General features: G+C 54.5%; 9 protein-coding genes across 9 annotated transcripts; 6 read left to right on the top strand and 3 right to left on the bottom strand.

Annotated features, from left to right (window-relative positions):
• Window positions 1-448: 448 nt before the first annotated feature.
• Window positions 449-1,762, top strand: Malapachy_0039 (hypothetical protein; the record flags this gene model as incomplete). The annotated part of the gene is made up of 1 exon (XM_018134573.1): window positions 449-1,762. The coding sequence occupies one exon, from the start codon at window positions 449-451 to the stop codon at window positions 1,760-1,762; it is 1,314 nt and encodes a 437-aa protein (XP_017991081.1).
• A 199-nt stretch (window positions 1,763-1,961) lies between these two features.
• Malapachy_0023 (hypothetical protein) lies at window positions 1,962-6,335 on the bottom strand (the record flags this gene model as incomplete). Its single annotated transcript, XM_018134557.1, has 1 exon — window positions 1,962-6,335. One exon carries the CDS (start codon window positions 6,333-6,335, stop codon window positions 1,962-1,964), a length of 4,374 nt encoding a protein of 1,457 aa, XP_017991159.1.
• Window positions 6,336-6,530: 195 nt separating this feature from the next.
• On the top strand, window positions 6,531-9,071 carry Malapachy_0014 (hypothetical protein; the record flags this gene model as incomplete). Its single annotated transcript, XM_018134548.1, is given in 3 exon segments — window positions 6,531-6,566; window positions 6,578-6,774; window positions 6,812-9,071. 3 exon segments carry the CDS (start codon window positions 6,531-6,533, stop codon window positions 9,069-9,071), a joined length of 2,493 nt encoding a protein of 830 aa, XP_017991095.1.
• A 2-nt stretch (window positions 9,072-9,073) lies between these two features.
• On the bottom strand, window positions 9,074-11,479 carry Malapachy_0007 (mpp10 protein; the record flags this gene model as incomplete). Its single annotated transcript, XM_018134541.1, has 2 exons — window positions 9,074-11,322; window positions 11,359-11,479. 2 exons carry the CDS (start codon window positions 11,477-11,479, stop codon window positions 9,074-9,076), a joined length of 2,370 nt encoding a protein of 789 aa, XP_017991117.1.
• A 234-nt stretch (window positions 11,480-11,713) lies between these two features.
• On the bottom strand, window positions 11,714-12,203 carry Malapachy_0032 (hypothetical protein; the record flags this gene model as incomplete). The annotated part of the gene is made up of 3 exons (XM_018134566.1): window positions 11,714-11,993; window positions 12,022-12,125; window positions 12,156-12,203. The coding sequence occupies 3 exons, from the start codon at window positions 12,201-12,203 to the stop codon at window positions 11,714-11,716; spliced, it is 432 nt and encodes a 143-aa protein (XP_017991039.1).
• Window positions 12,204-12,317: 114 nt separating this feature from the next.
• On the top strand, window positions 12,318-13,691 carry Malapachy_0011 (gcd10p-domain-containing protein; the record flags this gene model as incomplete). Its single annotated transcript, XM_018134545.1, has 1 exon — window positions 12,318-13,691. One exon carries the CDS (start codon window positions 12,318-12,320, stop codon window positions 13,689-13,691), a length of 1,374 nt encoding a protein of 457 aa, XP_017991099.1.
• A 218-nt stretch (window positions 13,692-13,909) lies between these two features.
• Window positions 13,910-14,884, top strand: Malapachy_0040 (hypothetical protein; the record flags this gene model as incomplete). Its single annotated transcript, XM_018134574.1, has 2 exons — window positions 13,910-14,093; window positions 14,223-14,884. 2 exons carry the CDS (start codon window positions 13,910-13,912, stop codon window positions 14,882-14,884), a joined length of 846 nt encoding a protein of 281 aa, XP_017990931.1.
• A 1,357-nt stretch (window positions 14,885-16,241) lies between these two features.
• Window positions 16,242-19,352, top strand: Malapachy_0034 (pgs1-phosphatidylglycerophosphate synthase; the record flags this gene model as incomplete). The annotated part of the gene is made up of 7 exons (XM_018134568.1): window positions 16,242-17,787; window positions 17,821-18,079; window positions 18,109-18,350; window positions 18,379-18,450; window positions 18,477-19,102; window positions 19,132-19,170; window positions 19,200-19,352. 7 exons carry the CDS (start codon window positions 16,242-16,244, stop codon window positions 19,350-19,352), a joined length of 2,937 nt encoding a protein of 978 aa, XP_017991132.1.
• Window positions 19,353-19,442: 90 nt separating this feature from the next.
• Malapachy_0013 (dna mismatch repair protein) lies at window positions 19,443-22,325 on the top strand (the record flags this gene model as incomplete). The annotated part of the gene is made up of 3 exons (XM_018134547.1): window positions 19,443-20,033; window positions 20,063-21,091; window positions 21,117-22,325. 3 exons carry the CDS (start codon window positions 19,443-19,445, stop codon window positions 22,323-22,325), a joined length of 2,829 nt encoding a protein of 942 aa, XP_017991097.1.
• Window positions 22,326-22,346: the final 21 nt, after the last annotated feature.

The following is a 22,346-nucleotide window of genomic DNA, read 5'->3' as shown; positions in this document are numbered from 1 at the left end:
TGTTCAACAGGTGGAAAAGAAGCCTAGATTTCCAAGAATCGCCTTATATCTTGCTTGGCTGAAGGAGAATGCACAGTATCTCTATGCGCTGTTAATTTTGTTCGGGATTCCATTGGCATTATGCTTTCCTATTCCTGTTATAGGACTTGTATGCATTTTTTGGATTGCCAGTGCGGCTTTGTATATTACCTCCTTGTGGCTCATTATCGAGGGTTTGGGCTCCATACCGCATTGGCGTTCTATTCGCAAACTGCATCGGGAAGCTAGCTGTGACGACTTGAGCAAAAATGTAGCGGCCATTATATCTGCCTATCTTTCTAATGAAATTCATACCATTGAAGACTGCATTCGTGCTGTTGCCAGTGTTGACTTACCACAAGGCACAAAGTTCCGAGTCGTTGTGTCGCACAATGGCGGTCGGCCGCAGCAAATTCAGCACCTTCGTAACATGATTGATAAGCTTGAACTTCGCGAGAACGTGACAGTGGAAGACCATTATGTGGTGACATCGACATCCAAAGCGGAAAATGTCAACTCTGCCATTGAATATTTGGCAGAGACGAATCCCCCTGAAGTTGTGGCCATGTATGATGCTGATCATCACCCATCCAAGCACTCAGTCATTCATGCTCTCCAAACCATGAAGTACCGTAACGCAGACTTGGTACAAGGCCGATGTGTGGTCACTCGTGGCTCAACGAATATTGCTGCCGAATTTGACACGATCTACGCTGTGAACCACGCTGGTGGGGCCTTTGTACGAGGTTTTGGCATTTTTGGCGGCAGTAATGGGTTTTGGAAGTTTGATCTATTGCGGAAAATCAAGATGGATGAATCTATGCTGACGGAGGATGTGGATTCTGGGTTTCGTGTACTGGAGTCAGGGGCGAATATCCAATTTGACCCTACAGTGACGTCGATGGAAGAATCACCAAGTGACTTGCAAGGACTGATCAAGCAACGAGTTCGCTGGTCTCAAGGTTGGTCCCAGGTAGGTACGCGACACCTAAGACTCCTTGCCAATTCCAAAATTTCATTGTACCGACGTTTCATGATTTTCTTAATGTTGCATTGGCGTGAGGTATTTTATTACCTTACGCCCTGGATTCTTGGCTCTGTGATTTACTCGTTTGTATTTGATCACCGCTTTGCCTGGTACCTATTCCCAGTGACAGGGCTCTTAGCACTGCAAGGTCCGATTTTAACACTGTTAGCGGCATGGCATGTGCAAGGCGAGACGCATCCTGGCCTCAACTGGAAGACGTATTTGATCTACATTCTTATTTCTCCGCTATATGAGATGCTGAAGAATATGATTTGCCTGATCGCCCATTACCGCAACGCAATGGGCCTCACTAAATGGAATGTGACAGCGCGAAAAAAAGCAGCTACTGTACCGCTCTTTGATTTGGACACAGAAGCGGAGGAAGTCAAGCAGCTAGACCCTGTATATGACCAAACGCTATCGCCAAAAAGTTTGACTACGCGAAAATTCAGTGATCAGGGAAGCATGCTCCGAAGTGGCCTCACCTCATCGCTTCCCTCTTATTCAACTCTGCTCCCCCTAGCGCCTAGTATGAGCGATATGAGTGAGCACAACCTTGATGCATTGGAGAAGGGGCAGATGCATTCGGAGGAAGAGGATGTGGGTGAGAAGAAAGTGGCGACGCAGCCCATTATTGTATTGTACAAAGCTGTTCCGTGCGCCAAGGGCCAATTCAAGGACATTGATATTGTGCCACGTTATGAAACTCTACTTTAAGCATTAGTTGACGAGGAAGAATATCACCTTGTCTTTTTCATTCACATCAAGCACTCAATTTGCTAATATTATTCATGTAACCCATTATCATTCCATGTATATAGAGAATACAACTAGCATTGCTCTACGTGTTGCACCATATCGTGATTCTCAAGCTTCGCATGAACATACACAAATCCGATGTGTTCATCAGACAAGCTTACATAACAGGACGGATCAAGATCTTGCGTTCTTCCACGACCAAGACTTGGCCCGTAGGCGGTACCACCTCCGGATTGAACGGCAAAGCCTTGATGATACCAGCGCGAGCTCGTACCGTCGAACTGGACGGCGCAGCGAGAAGCGACTGGATTAGTGCCGGCTCCGTCTCTGGCAAACCAGTCTCGTTTCGAGCGCGCTGTTCCGCCGTGCGAGCGACGTTCAACGACGGAAGAGAGACTGTACCAGCTAGGTAGTACTTGCCCGGCTGCGATGGTTCAAAGCCTGGCGGCGCTGTACGCCGGCCGAGCTTGAGTGTCGTCGTCGTGGCCGTAGAGGCCGAGGGCCGCATCATAGAGGGAGGAGCGGCTTCTGCGCCGTAAGCGGCATCACGCTGCGTGTGCGTGGGCATCTCGTCTTCCGCGTAATCAGGCTCTGCTCCCACGGGCGCCTCCTCGGCATTCGGAGGGAACGTCGACTTGGTCGGCGACGGTTTATGCCGCTTCCACCACGAAGAGAACTTGTTGTCCTGTCCTGACTTTCTCGGCGTCGTGGCGTCCTGAGTCGGCCCAAAGTCGGTGTGCGTAGGCATCTGCGGCGTCTCGGTCGGCAAGGGCGGAAGAGGTGGGGATGTCATCGTCGGGTCCTTTCGCACACCTGTCGTACGTGGCGCTTCTGCATAGTCGCCCATGTACGTTGCCGTCGCCGGTGGTGGCGCATGCGCAGAGGGGTCAGCGACAGGCGCGGGGGCAGGTAGGCTGGTGTCCATGAACGCTGACGGGTGCACATCATCCTCGTCCTCGTCCGCCTCGTCAAAGTTCATTACTTTCAGCGGCGGCGCCCGTTGAGGCATCGGCCCACGACGTCGGCGATGGCGCTTTTCCGGGAGGCTGGCGTAGAAGATGCTCGTATGCTCTGTCTTTTTTACAGGACGGCCACGCGCGAGTACAGAATTGGGCTTGGTAATAAAGTCCCGCGGCAGCTTGGTATCCATGAACAACGCTTCGTCCCATACCGGATCTGTCCCATCCTTGTAGGCCCACGCAGCACGCGTGCGTGGTGGGCGTGGGACGTCGCCCATCCATTCGTGCTCTTCTGGTAGATACGGATCGAGAGGCGGCAACGACGGCACCGCATCTGCCTCTGTACCGCCTCGCGCCTGCCCGTCGCTGCCTGCGCCGGGATCCGGGGAACGAAGAATTATGCCATCTTCGTCCATCACGTAAGAGAACTCGTCCAAGCCCATCACAGGCGAGCCAATGACACGCATCGTGACAGGCGGCGCGTGGCGGAACAGGTCGGTCGGCGGGCGCGTCACGAGGGGTTGGGATGTAGGCACGCCCTGTCGTGTGAACGACGTGGGACCCGACTTCACGGGTGTGGGATGCCCACTGGTATCGATCCGAATACGCTGCAACGATGCCTCGAAGTAGTCTTCCAAGTTGAACGTCGGCAGGGCATCCGCAACAGCGCCCAACATCGAGAGATGCGACGTATCGCCCGTGTGCTGATCGTGGGAATCCAGCCATACGTTTGTCCCTTCCTTGCTGCGCACAGGGCCCATGGGAATAGGCGCCAAGGCCGGACGCACGCCGCCATAATCAGAGCGCCATGGCGAGGAGGAGACGTCGACCAACGAAATGTCCGCCGTACGTGGACCGCTCGTGGTCGGACCCAGGGCCGGCATCGAAGGTTCCTTGGCCGGCACGGACGGCTCGGCCACCGCCTCGGTAGGACGGCGTGGGTGAACCATGCTCGCCTCTTCCTCTTCTTCGTCTGCGACCGTGGCTACTGGCACAGGCTTGCGGCGAATGTGCGAGACGACCCGCGGATTAGCAGGGCGCGGTGGCGTAGGCGCATCCACCAGAAGAAGCGTGCGTGGTGGACAGGCTGGCGACGCTGCAGCCGTAGGTTCCTCTGGTGGGCTCGACGCGGTGGGCTCCTTTGACGACGCCATCGTGGGCGGCGCGGTGGCTGTGGACGACGAGGGAACCGTCTGGGACGACGGCTTCGAGCGGCGTACACGACGACCTTTCGGCAGCTTGGTCATCGTGTACTGTAGCGCCGGCATCAATGTCGGCACATCGTGGTTAGTCGCGGGTGGGGGCGACATCGGGGACGACGAGCGTACCATAGGGGGCATATCCGTCTCCAGAGGGGCTTCTGCGGTCGTGTCCATGGACTTGTCGGCTGCTGCCTCCACTAACGTGGCCATGGGCTGGTAGGAGGGCGTCACCAAGTCGATGGGCCCTGGAGCAAACTGGTCTGTCTCAGTCCATGCATGCACGGGACCTGTCGTCGGAGCCAGTAACGAGTCATCGCGTGCTGTCGCCTGTGACACATCGTACATACCATAGACGTGGCCAGGGGCGTACGATGCATCTAGCGGACTTTCGTACGTGTCATCGACCATACGCGCGCCATAAGAAATATGACGAGGACTCGCCGCGTACGACATGTCGGCCGCCCGCAACGCCGAGGGCACACGGTAGCCTTCCAGCGCGGGCCCACGTGGCTCATACATAGCAGGCGGGGCAGCGGCTTCGCGCGAGGCGCGTGCAGGCCGCGGAGGTGGTGTCACACCCTCGTCAGCCAGCGCAAGGGCCGGGGCCTGGTCCGCAGCGGTGGCGGCGGCCGTATCGGCGGTCGCCGCAGCATCTGTGGCAGAGGCGGCTGCATGCGTCACGGCCAGCGCTGGGAGCGAATGCATGGAATCCAAGGCGGGTGACCAAACAATGTCCGGCGAGTTGGTCGACGGCGATGTAGGGGCCTCGGACGTCGACATGGTTGGCAAGGGCGCCGGCGCTGCAGCGACATCCATCGACGCGTCCTTCATGAGCATATCATCTACCTCGGTCCATTTGCCTGGCTCGTTGGACGGCGATTCGACCAACGTCGTTTCGTGGGCATCGTCAGGCAGGGAAGTCGGCGCTTCATCACGAAGGATGGTCGTCGTGTCCTGGGGATCGGCAGGTTCAGCGGATAGCGACACAGGCACAGTCATCGGTTGGAACGAGTCAGGCAGGGATAGGACACTATCGCGCACCACAGAGCGATTAGAGGAAGGGAGGTGAATAATTTGTGAGTGTGGACGTTCAGAGCGCTGTAAATCTTGGATCCCTGGCGAAGTCATACCCACAGAGGGCGTGCCTAGCGACGAATTGGTAGCCCACGCGGGTGGTGAGCCACGCACAATATGGATCGGTTCCAGCGTCGAGGCTACGCTTGATCGCTTGGACGAAGCAGACATGGCCGTCCATGCCTCACCCACCGGGGGCAATGAAGGCGTAGGATGCATGGCCATGTACCATGCAGAAGGCGATGTGGACGCCGGAGAGACCATGCCGGGTGAGATGGTGTGGGCGTCCGAGGGCGATTCGACAGGCGCAGGCATGGGCACCACCTCCGTCTTTTCGGTGGCCGCCTGAGGCGCAGACGGTTCTTCGACAGGCGCAGGCGCCTCCGCAGCAGACGCTAAGCGCGAGTTATCGCGCAATGACATGTTTTCAATCGCTTCGTTGACCATAGAATCATTTACGATAGAGTAGCTCATGGAGTCCAAACTGGGACGTAGAAGCGGGGGTGGGGGGGACCAGGCATGCTGTGCCGCTGTCGACGGCGAGTAGATGAACGAGGTAGTACTAATGTCACGGGTACTGGGCGCCTGTGGCATGGATCCAGACTTCTCGGTCGCATCGGGCAGCCCGACATTGGATTTGCGAATCCGCAACGCATGAATGCTGGGCATGCGGTACTGCAGCGGCGGAGCAGAGCCTTGGGCATCGTCGCGCGTAGGCTTCTCTGCAGACGCCGAAGAGCCTGCTGGAGCAGGAAAGGCATAGCCTAGATTACGCAAGTACGCCATACGCTCCGCAAACCCAGCGACGGTGCTCTGTGTAGGTTCCTGGGCTGGCTGTGCCATAGGCGAGGAGGTGTAAATAGCGAGGCCATTCAATGGAGGCGCGGCAGACGATGTCGAGGTATTCGGCATCGATGCATCCACATCAGGTGTGTACATGGGATCAGTCTGCATAGATTCTTCCATGCTTGTATTGGATGCAGCGATCGCTGAAAGGAACGCCGGCGAAGCAATGGTCGTCGATGGCGCGTTGACGTCTAGCGGCCCCTTGTCAGCGACCCATGTGGGGCGCCGATCTGGGGGACCGAGGTACTCGGGCGACGCACGAAGCCATGGCGAGAGAGCGTCGGAATATATGTCGCGTTTGGACGAAGAGAGACTGGGCTGCCGTTGCACAGACGCTTGGGCCTGTGCGTGACTAGCAACGCGACTTCGCGAAGCTGGCTTGTCCCACGCGCCAGGGACAGGCGGTGGGGGTGACATGGTATGATCGCCTACAGGATCACGGGATGTCATGAGCGGCGCAACACACCACCTCGCAAACGCTCTCGACCTGTGGGCGTAGGTTGGAGCCTCGCGCCTCGCTCCAACGGCGCGCTTTGTTTTGTTGCGTGCAGTGTATAACACGTGACCTGTCCTACGCCGACGACGCGTGAAGGGGGTGGAGAAGGTACGTGCATGGCTTTCTTGTCGTGACGCTCGCTTGCTTGTATGACGCATGTATACCCCCATGTGCGCATCCACCAAGTACGTTACAGTACCTGCTTACACAGATCTTTGGTGCAGATACCGATGTAGGAAAAACGGTCTTTTCGACGGCCCTGGCGCTTGCAAGTGCTGTGTGTCCACGTACGTCGTCCCATGTCCCACGTACGCTAGCACCGCAGCCTGGCGCCGAGTCCGTGGTGTACGTCAAACCGGTGTCGACCGGACCTATTGACGATATGGATTCCAGGTATGTCAGATCCTCGTTGGTTCTTACACCGCTCTAGGCACATGCAGCGGTATGCGCCACATGTCAATGCAGAGACTTTGCTCCAATTTCGTGAGCCCATCTCGCCCCATTTGGCGGCTATCCAGGATGGTCCTTTGCCGGTAGAGGCTCAGGATACGTCGATTGTGCAGCGTCTCAGTACATGGCTGCAGACACAGACGTCGACGACGCACGACTCATCGAGGGCTGTGTACGTCGAGACGGCCGGTGGCGTGCATTCGCCGGCGCCCAGTGGCTCCTCGCAAGCGGATTTGCTACGTCCTTTACGCCTTCCCACCGTACTGATTGGCTCCAGTGCGCTGGGGGGCATTAGTACGACGCGATCCGCGTACGAAAGCTTGGTCATGCGTGGATACGATATTGATGCTGTGCTGCTCTTCGCGAATGAGCGGTACCAAAACGATTCGTACCTTACGCCGTACTTTGCCGAGCGTGGTGTGCGTGTATTTACACTCGGCACTCAGCCTACAGGTGCACCGCCCTCGCGTGATGTAGATTCACGCCGGGATCAGCAGCGTATGCAGGCATACTATATGGATCTTGTGCATGGCCTGCCTACGTCCACGTCGAACATGCTGGACGTGGTTCGTCATTTACGTACTCAGCATGCCGAGCGCCTTGCGCGTTTGTCGACGCTGGGTGAGCGAGCGCATGCGCATGTTTGGTGGCCCTTTACGCAGCATGCACGAATCCCATCGAAGGATGTGATGGCGATTGACAGTGCGCATGGGGACTTTTTCGCGACGTATGCGCCCTCGGCCCCATCGAAAGTGACGCCGGTCATGGATGGCTCCGCCTCGTGGTGGACGCAGGTCGTAGGACATGGCCACCCCCGCCTTGCTCTCGCAGCAGCGCAGGCCGCCGGACGGTACGGCCATGTCCTCTTTCCTGGCGCGGCCAACGAGCCGGCTGTCCAGCTAGCGGAGCGCCTGCTTGGTCGTACATCGCATACCATCGCACCAGGACGCGGATGGGCCGATCGCGTGTTTTACTCTGACGACGGGAGCACGGCCATGGAAGTGGCCCTGAAAATGGCGCTTCAGTCTACAATTCGCCGCTACGATCCCTCGGCGGTGACATCGGCAGCTACACGCGAACGTACGCGTCGCGGTCGCGAGCCAGGTTCGTTGGGTGGACGTCCGCCACGCGCCTACGAAGTGCTGGGCTTGCAAGGCAGCTACCATGGCGATACCATCGGCGCGATGGATGCCTGTGAACCGAGTGTGTTTAGCGACCATGTCGCATGGTACCGCGGACGTGGCTACTGGATAGCACCGCCAACTATGCGTATGCACAAAGGCAAGGTGCAGATCGATGTGGCGCCGACCGACGACTGGGCGTGGCGGCCCAACACAGAAGGGCCACTTGCCACGCTCTCGTCCCTAGCAGCGGCGTACGATGTGGAGGCGCGTCTGACCACGCCCCTGGCCGACACCTATCGTGCGTGTCTCCATGCGACGCTCGAGCGATTGGTGCGTGTAGAGCGGCGTCAGTTTGGGGCGTTGGTGTTGGAGCCTGTGGTGGAAGGCGCGGGAGGCATGCTGTTCATTGATCCGCTCTTCCAGCGATGCTTGGTCGACGTGGTACGTGCGCGAAGTGACTTGTTTGCGCTGCGGGATATGCCATTGTCCGATGCTACGTCCTCATGCAAAACGGACCAGGGCGCAGGCTGGCGTGGTCTTCCAGTCATTTACGATGAAGTGTTTGCCGGTCTGTACCGCCTAGGCTTTGCGAGTGCATCGAGTGTGCTGGGCGTCACGCCGGACATTGCATGCTATGCGAAGATCTTGTCAGGTGGGCTCATCCCTCTCTCTGTGACGCTAGCTTCCAATGCCATCTTTGATACGTTCCACATATCGGACGAGAAGCAGCATGCGCTCTTGCATGGGCATAGCTACACAGCGCATCCCGTGGGATGCCAAGTCGCCTTGGAAACTCTCGAGATGCTCGAAGACATGCAGCCACAGCAGCCACTGGGCGGCAGTGTATGGGATGCAGATGTGGTACGCCAACTCTCCTTTGCGCGAGGCATTCAAGGCATCATGGCTCTCGGCACGGTCCTCAAAATCGAGCTTGCGACGGATGGCGCGAGCGGCTACGCGTCCGACGCCAGCGCTCAGCTCGTGCAGGCGCTGCGTACGCACGATATCCACGTCCGTCCCCTTGGCCACGTGGTCTATGTAATGACGAGCCTGACGACCCCTACGTCGGTGCGTCGGCGGATCGAGTCGATTCTCACGACACAGTTGCTTTCGTAGATCTACAATTTCAAACGAGACGACGAAGGCGCCGGCTTGGCTGCATCGCGTTTGGCGCGTTGGCTGTCCTTGCCGACGACCGTGACGCCCTTGTTGCCCAGCAACCCCTTGAGCGCCTTGTCCTTCTCCGCCTTGGTATCTGACTTGCGTGGGCCGCGCTGGCGCTCGATGGCCGCCTCCACACGCTGGATCCGCTCGTTGCGCTTCCGCTTTTCGTGGCGCAGCTGGTGATGCAGACGCTGCTTCTCGGTATGCGACATCTCGCTCTTGTCGCCTGTCAGTGCAGCTGCATGCTTGGGCGCCTCGTACACTTCTTCAGGTGCTAGCATAGTACCTGTCGACATGGTCGTCGGCAGCGCTGACTCCATGGCAATCGAGGCGGTATTCGACAAGGTTTGAATGGCCGCTTTCGGTGCTTTCGGCGTGTAGTGTGCATTGCTCAGCGCATCCAGTTTGGCAAAGAGCGATTCCAAGTCGGCTGCAATCGACGCATGGTCGTTCGCCAGCTTTTCATCAGCCTCAGATTGAGGCGCTTGGCCCTGCTCTGTGCCTCGTGCAGCTTGGTACTCATCTTCGTACAACTCCGCCAAGCTCTTGGCACTCTTCGCATCAGAAAGCTCCAGCATGCTGGAAGCGGTAAATGGCAACGCATCCAGATCACGTTGCCGGATCACATCGTCGTACTGCTTGTCAAGAATACGCCGCTTGATCATGGCCTCGATGCCTTCTGCATGCTCTTGTGTCTGTATCGGTGCAGCTTTGGCCGTTCGCTCAAACTCCAAGTCTTCTTCCAGTAAACTGTTCGTTGGGCGCTCCCGTGTACTGGCCTCACCCATCAACGTCCAGTCTCGCTGCTGTACATTCTCCTCTTCGTAGCGTGCAATTTCTTCCGCCAACTGTGCTAAGTGGCGTTCATGCGTGGACTGCGGTGTGTCGACGTCCTCTGCCTCGTCGGCAAACAGATCCTGCGCGACCCGCGAGGCAGTCGCATCCGCCAGGGCCTCGTCATCCTCCTCCATATTGTTGAGGCTCTCTTCTTCTTCTTCTGCGTTATCGTCAAGGTCGACTTCTTCCATGTCGTCCTCTTCCTCTTCCTCTTCCCCTTCGTCTTCCTCTTCCCCTTCGTCTTTCTCTTCGTCGTCTTCATCGTCTTTCTCTTCGTCATCTTCCTCTTCGTCGACCTCCTCATTCTCAGGCTCATCGAAGCTGTCCTCTTCATCCAGGTCGTCTTCGCCATTGCCAATCAAACCTGCCGAAGGACGAGACTTCGCTCGCTTGATCGGTCGAACACGCACCTGTTCATGGAAACGCACAAGGGTCTTGCGAGTGGGTGGTGACGCCGCCGCTGGAGCTTGGCTCGGTCGTGAAGTGGACGCCGTAGATTTATGCGGCACAGGATCAAAGAAGTCTTCGTAACGGATATCCGCGGCAGACATGCCTTCGTCTTCCTCCTCTGAATCGTCGTCGTCGTCGTCTATCGGCGCAAACAAGTCGATGTCATCGTCAAAGTTGATATCGTCCTCTTCACCCGATAAATTGGCACGTTGCGTCTGACTACGACGCTCCTCTGCTTCTGTCATCCGGTTGAATTCGTCAATAGAGAAAAAGTCGTCATCCAAAGTAGGATGCCGGCCACGCAAGGGCGTAACAGGCTTGTCCTCTTCCTCTTCATCGTCCTCGTCCTCCGCTCCCTGTTGACCTAGCAGAGCATCAAGCAACGCAGGATCAGAGATGTTGTACATTTGCATCATCTCTTCCCGTTCCTTCTCTGCTTTGCGTTGATGTTGTTCTTCTTCACTTTGGAGAGGTTCGTAAAACACTTCGTTCGGATCCACATCGCTGAAGTCCGATGCTCCCGCAAATCCTTCATCAGCACTTTCCTCTGCTTCTTCGTCATCATCTTTATCCTCTTCGTCGACCCAAGCATCCTCGTCGCTTTGCGCGTCCATCGTCGCATCGTCGCTCGACTCATCTGACTCTTCCTCTTCGTCAGCTCCCGTGCTGGTCATCACACTACCGAGCACACGAGCCAACTTGGATGTACGCAATTCAAGCTGTTGCCATACCTGTTCATTGCCCATTCCATCAAGAACGAGACTGTCGAGCTGTGTTGGCGGGAAGAGAGGATGGTACATCGGTGCCTCATCGCCCACTTGATCGCGTTTCCGCTTCATAGTCGAGGCAGATTGTGGCATGCATGAATCAATCAGTTTCGTTATGTACGGCATAGCCTGTTTCTCACTTTGTATGCCTACTAAGTTAGATGCAAAGTGCTCTCAGTACGTACCTTCATCGTACAGCGACTTCGTCGCAGCTTTCGCTAGCGACAAAAGACTTTCATCGCCGACGGCAAGCAAGTGAGGCTCCTCTTGGAGCTTCTTTAGCAGTTCGTTTTCGGGTGCAGACATGATAAAAACCAGGTGTACTGAGTCTGCAATGTGCTAGTACACCAGGTGTCCACAGCCGAATGGATGCAAGCAACAATTCACTGGGATCATCTTTTTTTGATCGTCATGTGACTGATGTGGAGATCCCAACGACCTGACCCCCATCTCTAACGTACGCATCACCGCTAGGTGGTGACGGCAGAATGACACCTATATCATGAAGTTGCAATCGTATATAGTACAAGAACGATGCTATTATGCCTGCTCCCATGGCTTCTTGGGTCGCTCCATCTTCGACTCACTAGGCGGCTCCTCGTTGATTTTGAGGGGGATATCACGGATATTGGTGAGTTGGTCCTCTCGTCCAGTGGCAATAAGTTCAACGATGGCACTAAAAGAACTTGGGTACTTTTCCTTATCGCCATCGTAACTGGGCTGGTTGTCGCTTGTCATGTGTGAACTGTCTGTTGAGGATTCCGTAGCTGAAATACCCTCCATGACAGCCGATGATGATTCCGACATACGCTCATTTGACCTTTATTGTCAGTCCAGAAGCAACATACTTTCGCTCCATGTAAAACGACCTCGCTTGCGCAATAGTATCCTCGATATCCTCTTCAGAGGCACCTTGTGCACGAAGATTACTTACAATTGCCTGGATGCCAGCCTATCACGGTGAGGAGTATCATGTACCTACTTGAAATTCAGCGTCATCGGTAATAGAGGATTCTGTGACACTGGACATGTCTTTGACTGAGAAGGGCAATGCGGGGAAGAGCACGACTCTCGCGGTTTCCGACACATTGAGGTGGCACGTGATGAACGCGTTGAGAGTTTACGACGATACCGACCATTCCCCATGGCGGAGGCAGGGACAATTGCGCCGGTTCCAGGCGATTCGTCTAGTACCCCACAGGTACACAAGTCAGATTACACGGAAAACCCACCATCGGAAACAAAAGTCGAAGAAGCTCCGCGAAAGAAGACCAAGTATGGACAGCCCCCAGTGTTAGATAATGTGAAGCTGCGCGCACGTACGACATTCGTTCCAGCGGGGCTGCAGGCCTTTTTGCGATTACCGTCGGGAATGGTGAAACAGGTGACATTGGAACGTGGAAAAACGGTATCGATCGGTAAATTTGGCTCCTTCCAGGCCGATGAAATCATCGGTCGTCCGTTTGGCCCAACCTATGAAATCAAGCAAGATGGCTCCCTGGAGGTTATGAATCAAGATGTTGCCGAAGCCTTGGTGGAAAGCGAGGCGACCAACGAAAACATCTTCGATGATGGAGAATCGCAATCTCTTTCGTACGAAGATATTAAAGCGTTGAAGGAGTCGGGTGCCAGTGGTCGAGAAATTATTCAAAAGCAGCTGGAAGGAAATAAGAGCTATGAACTCCGCACAGCTTACAGCCAGGAGAAAATCATGAAGCGGAAAGAATCAAAGCATTTGAAATTCTTCACGCCCCTTCCGCCGGATTTGTTCACAGTAGCGACGTACAACTTTGAGCGCAGCCCTGAAAAGGTCCGCGGAATGCGCGCGGATGCCCTCGCACAATGTCTCTCGTTCTCGAACATCCAAGCAGGAGGCAAGTACCTCGTGGTGGACAATATCGGTGGTCTCCTAGTAGGCGCTGTGCTCGAACGAATGGGGGGGTCGGGCTCTGTCCATCTCATTCACGATGCCGATTCACCGCCTGCACTGGAGCTTATGCCCCATTACAACCTAACTGAATCACACGTACAGGGTGTATTGCGGACGATGCACTGGGCTGCTACCGAGTCTCGATGGACACTACCTTCACATATGGCCGAAGAACTTGCACGCGTATATGCGACAGAACGTGAGAAGAATCGCGCAAGGAAAAAGCGCGCTGGTATTGAGGATTTCTTGGCCACGAGGCAACAGTTTTTCGATGGAGAATTTGATTCCCTGATTATTGCTAGCCCCTATGAGTCCTACTCTATGATTCATCGGCTCTTACCGTACTTAGCTGGCTCGGCCAACGTGGTGGTGCACAGCCCTCACTTGCAGCCCTTGGTCGAAGTCCAGGCTCGTCTTCGTGCCAATCCCGCTTTCATCAACGTTTCGATTACAGAGCCATGGCTGCGGCGATACCAAGTCCTTCCTGCTAGGACACACCCAGACATGACGACATCGGCTAGTGGGGGCTACCTATTGCACGCAATTCGTATTCTCGATTCTGACGAAGACTTTTCTTCCTCCACATAATGAGAAAATAGGTCCTTTTACAAAGTGGCCCAGGCGTACATAGATGTTCAACTTGTCATGCATACAATCTCTCCAGACTACCTGGTGCCTAGAATTTCTACGAAGTGTGCGTGTCTGAACCTCTTTGTCTCTCTCACCACCTTGGACTAGACAAGCTATTGCTTGGTAAAACTTGCTACACAGACTGTGCCAGCTGGACTGGCCTCCTGATGACTTCGATGGCACCTCTTGGCACGACTTTGTTGCGTCCACCTGTGGCCGACCCTGCCTTTGGCCACATGTTTGCTACGAGCCCCGTACTTGACACAGGTAAGGAACTCTTGACAGACCATCATCATGATGTATGGGACCGAAAAGATCGTCTTCCTGAACCACCAATTATTGAACAGCCATTTCACATGGGTATGTTGGGAACTAACAAGCACACGTTGTTCGCGTCACTGTCCCCTCTCGATCAGGTATCCAATGACGTACACTATCAACGTGTAGAGGATATGCATACAGGTAAGTGGCCAAGATCACGTAAGGCAGTCCACATATTGCGTATGGCGCAGACGAAAGCTACGAAGATGTCTTCGGTCAAGCCGATCCAGCAGCTTGGCCGCCAGCATGGCTCCATTCGTATTAAGGCGGAGAGTATGCCTGTCAACGAGCAGGAGGCCGAAGTACTCGAGACTTCTTCTAGCGTGGCTGAGTCGACTGAGGTGCCACTTTGCACGAAGATTGCTCGTACACGATCCATGAAAAGTACACCGCCTCGCCGTAAACCGGCTCCCAAACTGGATGAGGACATGTTGGAGGGTCAGCATGCGACCCTGTCCCTTGCTCCAGAGCAGAAAACAGCGCCAGTACCTCCACAGCTTCCCAAAAAGAGCCAGGAACGCTCTCTCACTAAAGCCATACAGCCCTTCCCTTACCTACAGAACGGTCTCATTCCCATTGTGCCGCCCCCTCGTCCATCGAAGAACCCCCTTCGATCGAAGACGCTGCGTCCATGGGCCAGTGAACGAGAATTGTCGAAGTCATACGATGCCATGGCACATACGTCTATGGACCAGGTTTGGGCTCACGTTTCTCATACTCTGTCTCGAAAGTCGGATGTGGACGATACGGACACAGATCTTCCTGCCTTGGAATCAGATCATGAGACGGCATCGACTCACAGCTCTGAGGGACACAATCTGGTGAGATAAATTGTTCTCATAGAAGGTGCCCACGTTATTTTTCTCCTTTATGTCGCCTCATGTTTTAAGCCTAGATAGCACTCTTCGTAGTCGCTCACGACGCTTTCCTTCCCCACACGCCAAGTTGGTGAAACATTTAGCATCGGCCGAAAACTTGCATAGTGTGGAGCAAGACGAGACAATCCCACGACCGTGCACCCTGCGCCATTGCAGTGCACTCTCTTCTCTCATTCGCAATTAATCTACCGTGGAAGTCAAATTGGTAGTAAGGCGGGTACACAACTATGGTTTCCTCCCAATTTATGGACGGAGTAGCTTCTACGGGCTTAGACCCTCCTAAGCGAGACCATGCATCTTCTGCCCTCACGGAAGATAACGTGGGCCAAATTCCAGAGGCTGATCAACTGGCACCAGGAATCCGACTCCCACAGCAATCTATGCCATTGTATTCTATGTACATCAAATCAGGATCATCTATATCGACAGGTCTAGGGTGCAATTCCACTACCGCAGAGACTATGTACTCTGAGTTAGGGGCAGAGTGCTCTTCTGTGCCACCTGAATTGGATCCACGTACCACAACATTTCAACCGAGCTTACCAAGCGAAGCTTCGATTTGTTCCGTCGACGTGAACCCAGGCACACCGCGCAGCAAGTCGAAAGATATCTTGCGAAGGGCTTTCGCATCGCCATCCTCCAACCTCAGGAAACGCAAAGGGACTCCTAGTATAGATGACGAAGCAGCCCCTCATATGGAAGAGCCCGGTGGGTATGAAGAACAATATACGTCTGGGCATAGTGCCACTCAGCCGGATACTATCAGCTTAGCGAACTCTGAAGCCGGTAGTTTTGTGAGTGAAACTAGCGGACTTTCATACCCTGACGCCTTTACCGAAGATGAACAGGCCATTGAACAGCAACGTATGGAAGAGAGAATTCGAGCTGGTGGTGATTTGGGTATAGGTGGGCAGGTGTCTGTCTCTATGGCTCGCATGAGGGAGAAGCTGTCCCATCCTACAGCCACAAGAACGCTTAGCACATCTGCCACGGCTTCCAACTCACCAGCACCCTCCATCTTCGAAGATGAGACAAGTTTCAAGCCATATATACCGGATACTCACACGGAACCTCTCTCTGCAAGTCCGCCTGTTCACCATGCTATCGATAGTCCGCCCAAGTAGACCTGGCCCAAGCGTTGCTGGAAAGTGTCCCTGCATGGCAGTCACGTGGGGCTAATGGAAATCAAGCCGACCGGTTCTCCGTTATGGCTTGGCCAAAGGCCATGTTTCGGACGGTGGCTTGTCGGTGGCTCAGGCCTACAAGCAGAGCACATGCGTCAAGTGCTCTTCTCCCGGCGTCATGTGTCATGAGCAACAGCAAAGTTGTGTCTAGGCCTGTGTCGTTGGTGGAAAAGCCACAATCAAAGCGCTTCCTCTCTACGAAACCAGATGCCCACACCTCCTCGTCAGGTTCAGCTGTATTCGAAGACAATACGAACAGGCTTGCCTCGATGGTTAGCGATAATCTTCAGGTACCCATGTTCCCTGCCTCTTCGTCTTCTGTACTTCGTGTTGAAACGCCACGTCAATTTTACGGCTTGCTGAAAAATAAGGTTATGCAGGCTAAGACACGTATATTTCTTTCAACACTGTATATGGGGAAAGAAGAGCGTGAACTGGCTCTGTATCTTTGCCGAGCATTATCGAAAAACCCAGCTTTGCAGTTGACGCTTCTGATGGATGCTATGCGATCGACGCGTGAAAGCCCCAAAGGCCCTTCCAGTGCCTCCCTCCTTTCGCATCTTGCGACCATGTTTCCCGACCAGGTCGATATCCGCCTGTATGCTACGCCTGTTCTACGTCCCAACGGTTTCAAGGCTCGCATGATTGGCAGGCGTTTCAATGAAGGATTCGGGCTTCAGCACATGAAGATCTATGGCTTTGATGACGATGTAATCATTACAGGCGCCAACCTTTCCCGCGATTATTTCACGAGACGAAAGGATCGGTATATTCTGATCCGTAACCATGCCCCCCTTGCGGACTATCTGCATACACTGATTCTATTGATTTCTCGTTTCAGCTACGCACTGCATTACACTGGTGACATGGCGTTGCTGAAACAGGTGAAAAAGTCAGTATTCGAAATGGAAGATTCGTCCAAGGAATACGTTGCGTTGTGCAGTAGCCCTTTTCGATTGGAGTGGGATGGCGGTACCACTTTGCTGCTTGGTGAAGACACTGATGGTACAGTGGCTCCATCCTCCCTGTTTCCACCTATTAGCACATTCCCTGAGAAAAACTGGGCGCCCATGGCCGAAAAGTCTATTCAGAAGTTTACCAAGCGCTGGCTTGAGCGATGCGCCAATCTCCGTCATGTCTACCGACGGAATTGGTCGCCTTCTCAAGTGGACACCTATATTGTTCCTCTCCTTCAGATGGGCCAACTTAACATTAAGCAAGAAACCAATATGATACCCTTCCTCACGAAGTTCCTTGCCTCTTTGCGCCCGAACGAGCCCGATTCCGGCTCGTATGTGGCAAGGCCCTATACCACTGTGGACTTGACATCGGGGTACTTTACCTTGTCGGGCGTGTACAAATCGCTTGTACTCTCCGATGAACTCCATGGATCGGCCACAGATCAGACACCAACTTGCTTCCGTCTTGTGGCCGCTTCTCCTGAAGCGAATGGGTTCTATGGCAGCAAGGGTGTCAGCAGCCGTATTCCTGCCGCGTACACGTATTTGGAGCAGGAGTTTTGGAGCCAAGTCGTGGAGAAGAAGCTGGACAAGCCTCTGAACGTACATGGGTCGAATGTGATTGACGAGTCGGACCCTGTATCGCAAGGCCATATTCCCTCTGTCTCACTGCGTGAATGGAACAAGTATGGTTGGACGTACCATCAGAAAGGTATGTGGTGCTGCGTATTGACTCACTGTATAGGTATTTGGGTGACAGGTCCCTCTGCCACAGAGACAGAACTTTTACCGATGATGACGATGATTGGTTCGTCGAACTATGGTGCCCGTTCCGAGAAGTTTGATTTGGAATGCTCGCTGATGATCACCACGCAAGCGCCAGCGCTACGTAAGCTCTTTGCAGCCGAAGTCGTCGACATGCGCGAGTCGGCACGTCACCTCATGGATACCAAAGCGTTTGAAACGCCTGAACGCAAAGTGAGCGCATTGAACAGGGCTTTGACGTCCGTACTGAAATACATGTTTTAAATAGTCTACAAACGAAACGCATGTTCCGACCGCGTCATGACCTCCACATTTTGACAGGCAACCACGACGCGTGGATTTCTCTCATGGCGCGTCGCAAGCGCCAGAAGTTCGCTTCGCGGAAGAAGAGTACGATTCAATGCGACAGGGATGACGGAGAGCCCATTGTCATACCCGATGCTGAATTGGAAGCTTTTGATGCACAGCTCAAAGAACGAGTGGAGCGCTGGGCGGAAGAATACGCCGAAAGTACGTGGTGTCTTTGCTGACGTGACAGTTGTGGATCAATTGCCGTTGGAATTGCAGCGTACCTTTAATCTCATGAAGGAGCTGGATTATACAACGGAGGGTATGTATGGCATTCGCTTACGCTAGCGTCCAAAGAGGACATACGTACAACGTGGCGCCAATACTGCGATGCGCGTGATCATATGGCAGGCTGCGTCTCAGGATCGACCTCCCCTACCGAGTCGGCTGAAAAGGACGAACAAGGGATTCATGGACGAAAGTGGCTGCTTTCTTCGATCCAGGCGAAAACATCGGCGGCGATTTCGGTGGCCGAGGAAAAACTCGCCTTGGCCCTCTCGGCGTACGATACTGTGGATCGGCAAATCCGACGTCTCGATATTGATCTTCTGAAGAATGAGCGTAGTCTCTATGCTGGCCTGCGGAAAGAGCTGGAAGAGGCAGCGCATCCGACGGAAACGTACAGTACGCCTGTGCCTAAAGATACCGATCGCTTCTCGTCAGAGGGTCAGCTTCATACCTTTTGGAGTGGTCTCATCCAGCTGGATCCTCTTACATGCCTTGCATACTTGAAAGAGTTTATGCACGGAGGTACAGCGACGTCTTCTGCCTCCGACCTGCCCAAGAAACGGTCCGCTGCGACTCAAAAGTCGGCGAGTCCTGATCCGTCGGCCCAGATACCAAAGGTGGAAAATATCGACTATGACCCCAGCGAGCCCCGGTATTGCTACTGTGATCGTGTATCCTATGGAGAGGTATGTGGCTATAATTGACTGACGTACAGATGGTGGCTTGCGACAATGAAGACTGTCCGCGAGAGTGGGTATGTATGACGATGATTAACAGGAAAAGTTTCACTACGCCTGTGTCGGGCTTGAGCATCCACCCAAGGGGCATTGGTACTGCCAGTTCTGTGCGCCTTCCAACTGGAAAGGCCCAGGCACCAAGATTCCCGCTGACGCGCGCTACCGTCCCTCGAGCGTGAAACGCGCGCGCGTTGCGTAACACGTCTCCACTTTGTTGTATAAACCTTATAGGCTACTAAAACACATGAACGCGACGCGTGCCCGTCATGCAGCGACGCGTCACGTCACCATGTCAGGGCTCATGTACCCTACGGAGGAGTCTCGGCAGAGCAGTGCGCGAGCGGAGCCCGACAAGTCGGAAACGAGCTTTGTACAGTTCTTCCGCTCGCTTCCGAGTGCGATTCCTGGCACGATTCGCCTGTTTGACAGACAGGATTTTTATGCGGCATATGGCGACGATGCGTTGTTCGTCGCGGACACAGTATTCAAGACGCAGTCTGTGATCAAGCATCTAGGAGGGCGAGGTGATACAGGGCTTCCCTCCTGCTCTCTCAACCCTGCAGCCGCCAAGAGTTTCTTGCGAGAGGCTTTGACGTCGAGGCAGCTCCGCATTGAAATTTGGTCGTCGACCAATGGCGACAGCAGTGGGCGTCGTAGTGGATCATGGGCTATCAGCAAGCAGGCCTCGCCAGGCAATCTGCAGGATGTGGAAGACCTGCTTTTCCTGAATGCTGAAGTGGTCACGAGCCCGATTGTCTTGGCGATGCGTGTGAAGGCGCAGGATGGCTTGAATACCGTAGGCGTTGCGTTTGCGGATGCAACCAATCGCGAGTTCGGTGTCGTGGAATACCCGGAGAACGACTTGTTCTCCAATTCAGAGGTGCGTGGCTTATCTTTCTCATATCGCAGTCTTTGCTGATCCAACTAGGTGTGAAAGAATGTCTTCTACCTGCGGACGAGTCGCAGTCGGATTACGACCTGAGCAAGCTTCGTGCTGTGATGGAACGATGTGGGTGTGTCGTGACACACGTTAAGCGGTCTACTTTCCAGACCAAGTCGATGGAGCAAGATATGCAACGACTCTTGTCGTCGTCCCAGAGTGCCTTGGCACCGGAGCTGGAGAAGAAATGGGCCATGTCTTCGGCTGCTGCGCTGATCGCGTATCTACATTTGCTTGGCGATGAATCCAACTTTGGCCGCTTCACGCTACGCACGCACGACCTGTCAGAATACCTTCGCTTGGACCAAGCTGCGTTACGTGCGCTGAACTTGTTCCCTGACCCGCAGGGCGGCTCGGCAGTGAGCAACAAGAATGCAAGTCTATTTGGCTTGCTCAATCGGTGCAAGACCGCACAAGGCACACGCATGTTGAGCCAATGGATCAAGCAGCCGCTGATCAATGTGCATGCCATCCAGAATCGCCAGACGCTAGTATCCATTTTCCTGGAGGAGCCTGAAGCTCGGTATCGTCTGCAAGACGAATTTCTGAAATTCATGCCGGATATGCTGCGTATCAGCAAACGATTCCAGCGTGGTGTAGCTACCCTGGAAGATGTGGTGCGTTGCTACCAGGCAGTTGTCAAGATGCCGGCGCTGCAGCAGACAATGGCCGACATCCCTGTGACAAACGAGGCAGATCGTACGTTATTCCACAGTTCTTTCGTGGCGCCTCTCGATGAACTTTACCAGCACTTGGCCAAGTTGGTCGAGATGGTCGAGATGACGATCGATCTGGACGAGCTGGCGTACCACAACTACGTGATCAAGCCGGACTTTGACGAGAACTTGGGCCTCATCAAGGCGAAGCTGGACCGAATCCGCGATCAGCTCGATGAGCAACATGTTCAGGCAGGCCATGATCTTCGCCTCGATACCGACAAAAAGCTGCATTTGGAGAATCATTCGTCGTACGGCTACTGTTTCCGTGTGACACGAACGGTATGTACAGACTGACTAACAACAGGACGCTGGTGTGCTTAAGAACCGCAAGACGTACATGGATCTTGGCACCGTTAAGGGTGGTGTCTACTTTACGACTTCGGCCATGCGCGCTTTGAACGATGATTTCCGCTCGTTGTCGGAGGAGTACGCGCGAACGCAAAGTCGCCTGGTTAAGGATGTGATTGATATTGCGTCCTCGTACGCCCCGCCTCTCGAGCAGCTGAATGTTGTGCTGGCCAACCTGGATGTGATCCTGAGCTTTGCACATGTGGCCAGCAACGCCCCGATACCATACACACGCCCTCTGATCCAGGAGCGGGGCTCGCCGCTGGTCCTCCAGGACGCGCGTCATCCGTGCTTGGAAGTGCAAGACGATATTCATTTCATCCCCAATGACGTCTCGATGGTGCCAGGCACGTCGGAATTCCTGCTTCTAACAGGCCCCAACATGGGCGGCAAATCGACCTATCTCCGACAGATTGGTATGATTACGCTTATGGCCCAAATGGGATGCTTTGTCCCCGCCGCAACTGGAGCGCAAGTGCCTGTGTGTGACTGTATTTTGGCGCGTGTGGGTGCGGGAGATAGTCAGTTGCGTGGTGTGAGTACGTTTATGGCAGAAATGCTTGAAACGGCGACCATCCTCAAAACGGCGACCAAGGACTCGCTTGTGTTGATTGACGAGCTGGGCCGTGGCACCTCGACGTACGACGGCTTTGGCCTCGCATGGGCCATTTCAGAGTGGATCGTGAAAGAAATTCATGCCAAGTGTGTGTTTGCCACACACTTTCACGAGCTCACCAACCTAGCGAAAGAGCAGGCTGGCGTCCAAAACCTGCATGTGGTCGCGCATGTATCGCCCCGCGAAGAAGGGTCCCGCTTCGACAAAGACATTACGCTGCTCTACAAAGTGGAGCCTGGTACGAGTGACCAGAGCTATGGTATCCAAATCGCCGAGTTGGCCGATTTCCCGGAGAGTGTCATTCGACTAGCAAAGCGCAAAGCGGAGGAACTCGAAGGCGTAGAAGACGCGCCGCAGACCATGCACTTTTCAGAGGACGTGACGAACGAAGGCGTAGCACTTGTGCAAGAATTCCTTCAGGCGTGGCAAGCGCGTACAGACGACAACAAGCGTCAGAAACTCGACGAGGAGCAAGCACAACGACAGGCCCTAGCATCCTGCATGCACGACTTTGATGCAAAAATCAAGGCCCATGTACGTATGCCATGAAGACTTACCCCGCAGCCATGG

This window comes from Malassezia pachydermatis, assembly GCF_001278385.1.
Source record: "Malassezia pachydermatis strain CBS 1879 chromosome Unknown scaffold6, whole genome shotgun sequence".
In the NCBI taxonomy this organism is placed as follows: domain Eukaryota; kingdom Fungi; phylum Basidiomycota; class Malasseziomycetes; order Malasseziales; family Malasseziaceae; genus Malassezia; species Malassezia pachydermatis.
The sequence above is the reverse complement of the archived record's forward strand: the minus strand, read 5'-3'. Positions and strand labels throughout refer to the sequence as shown.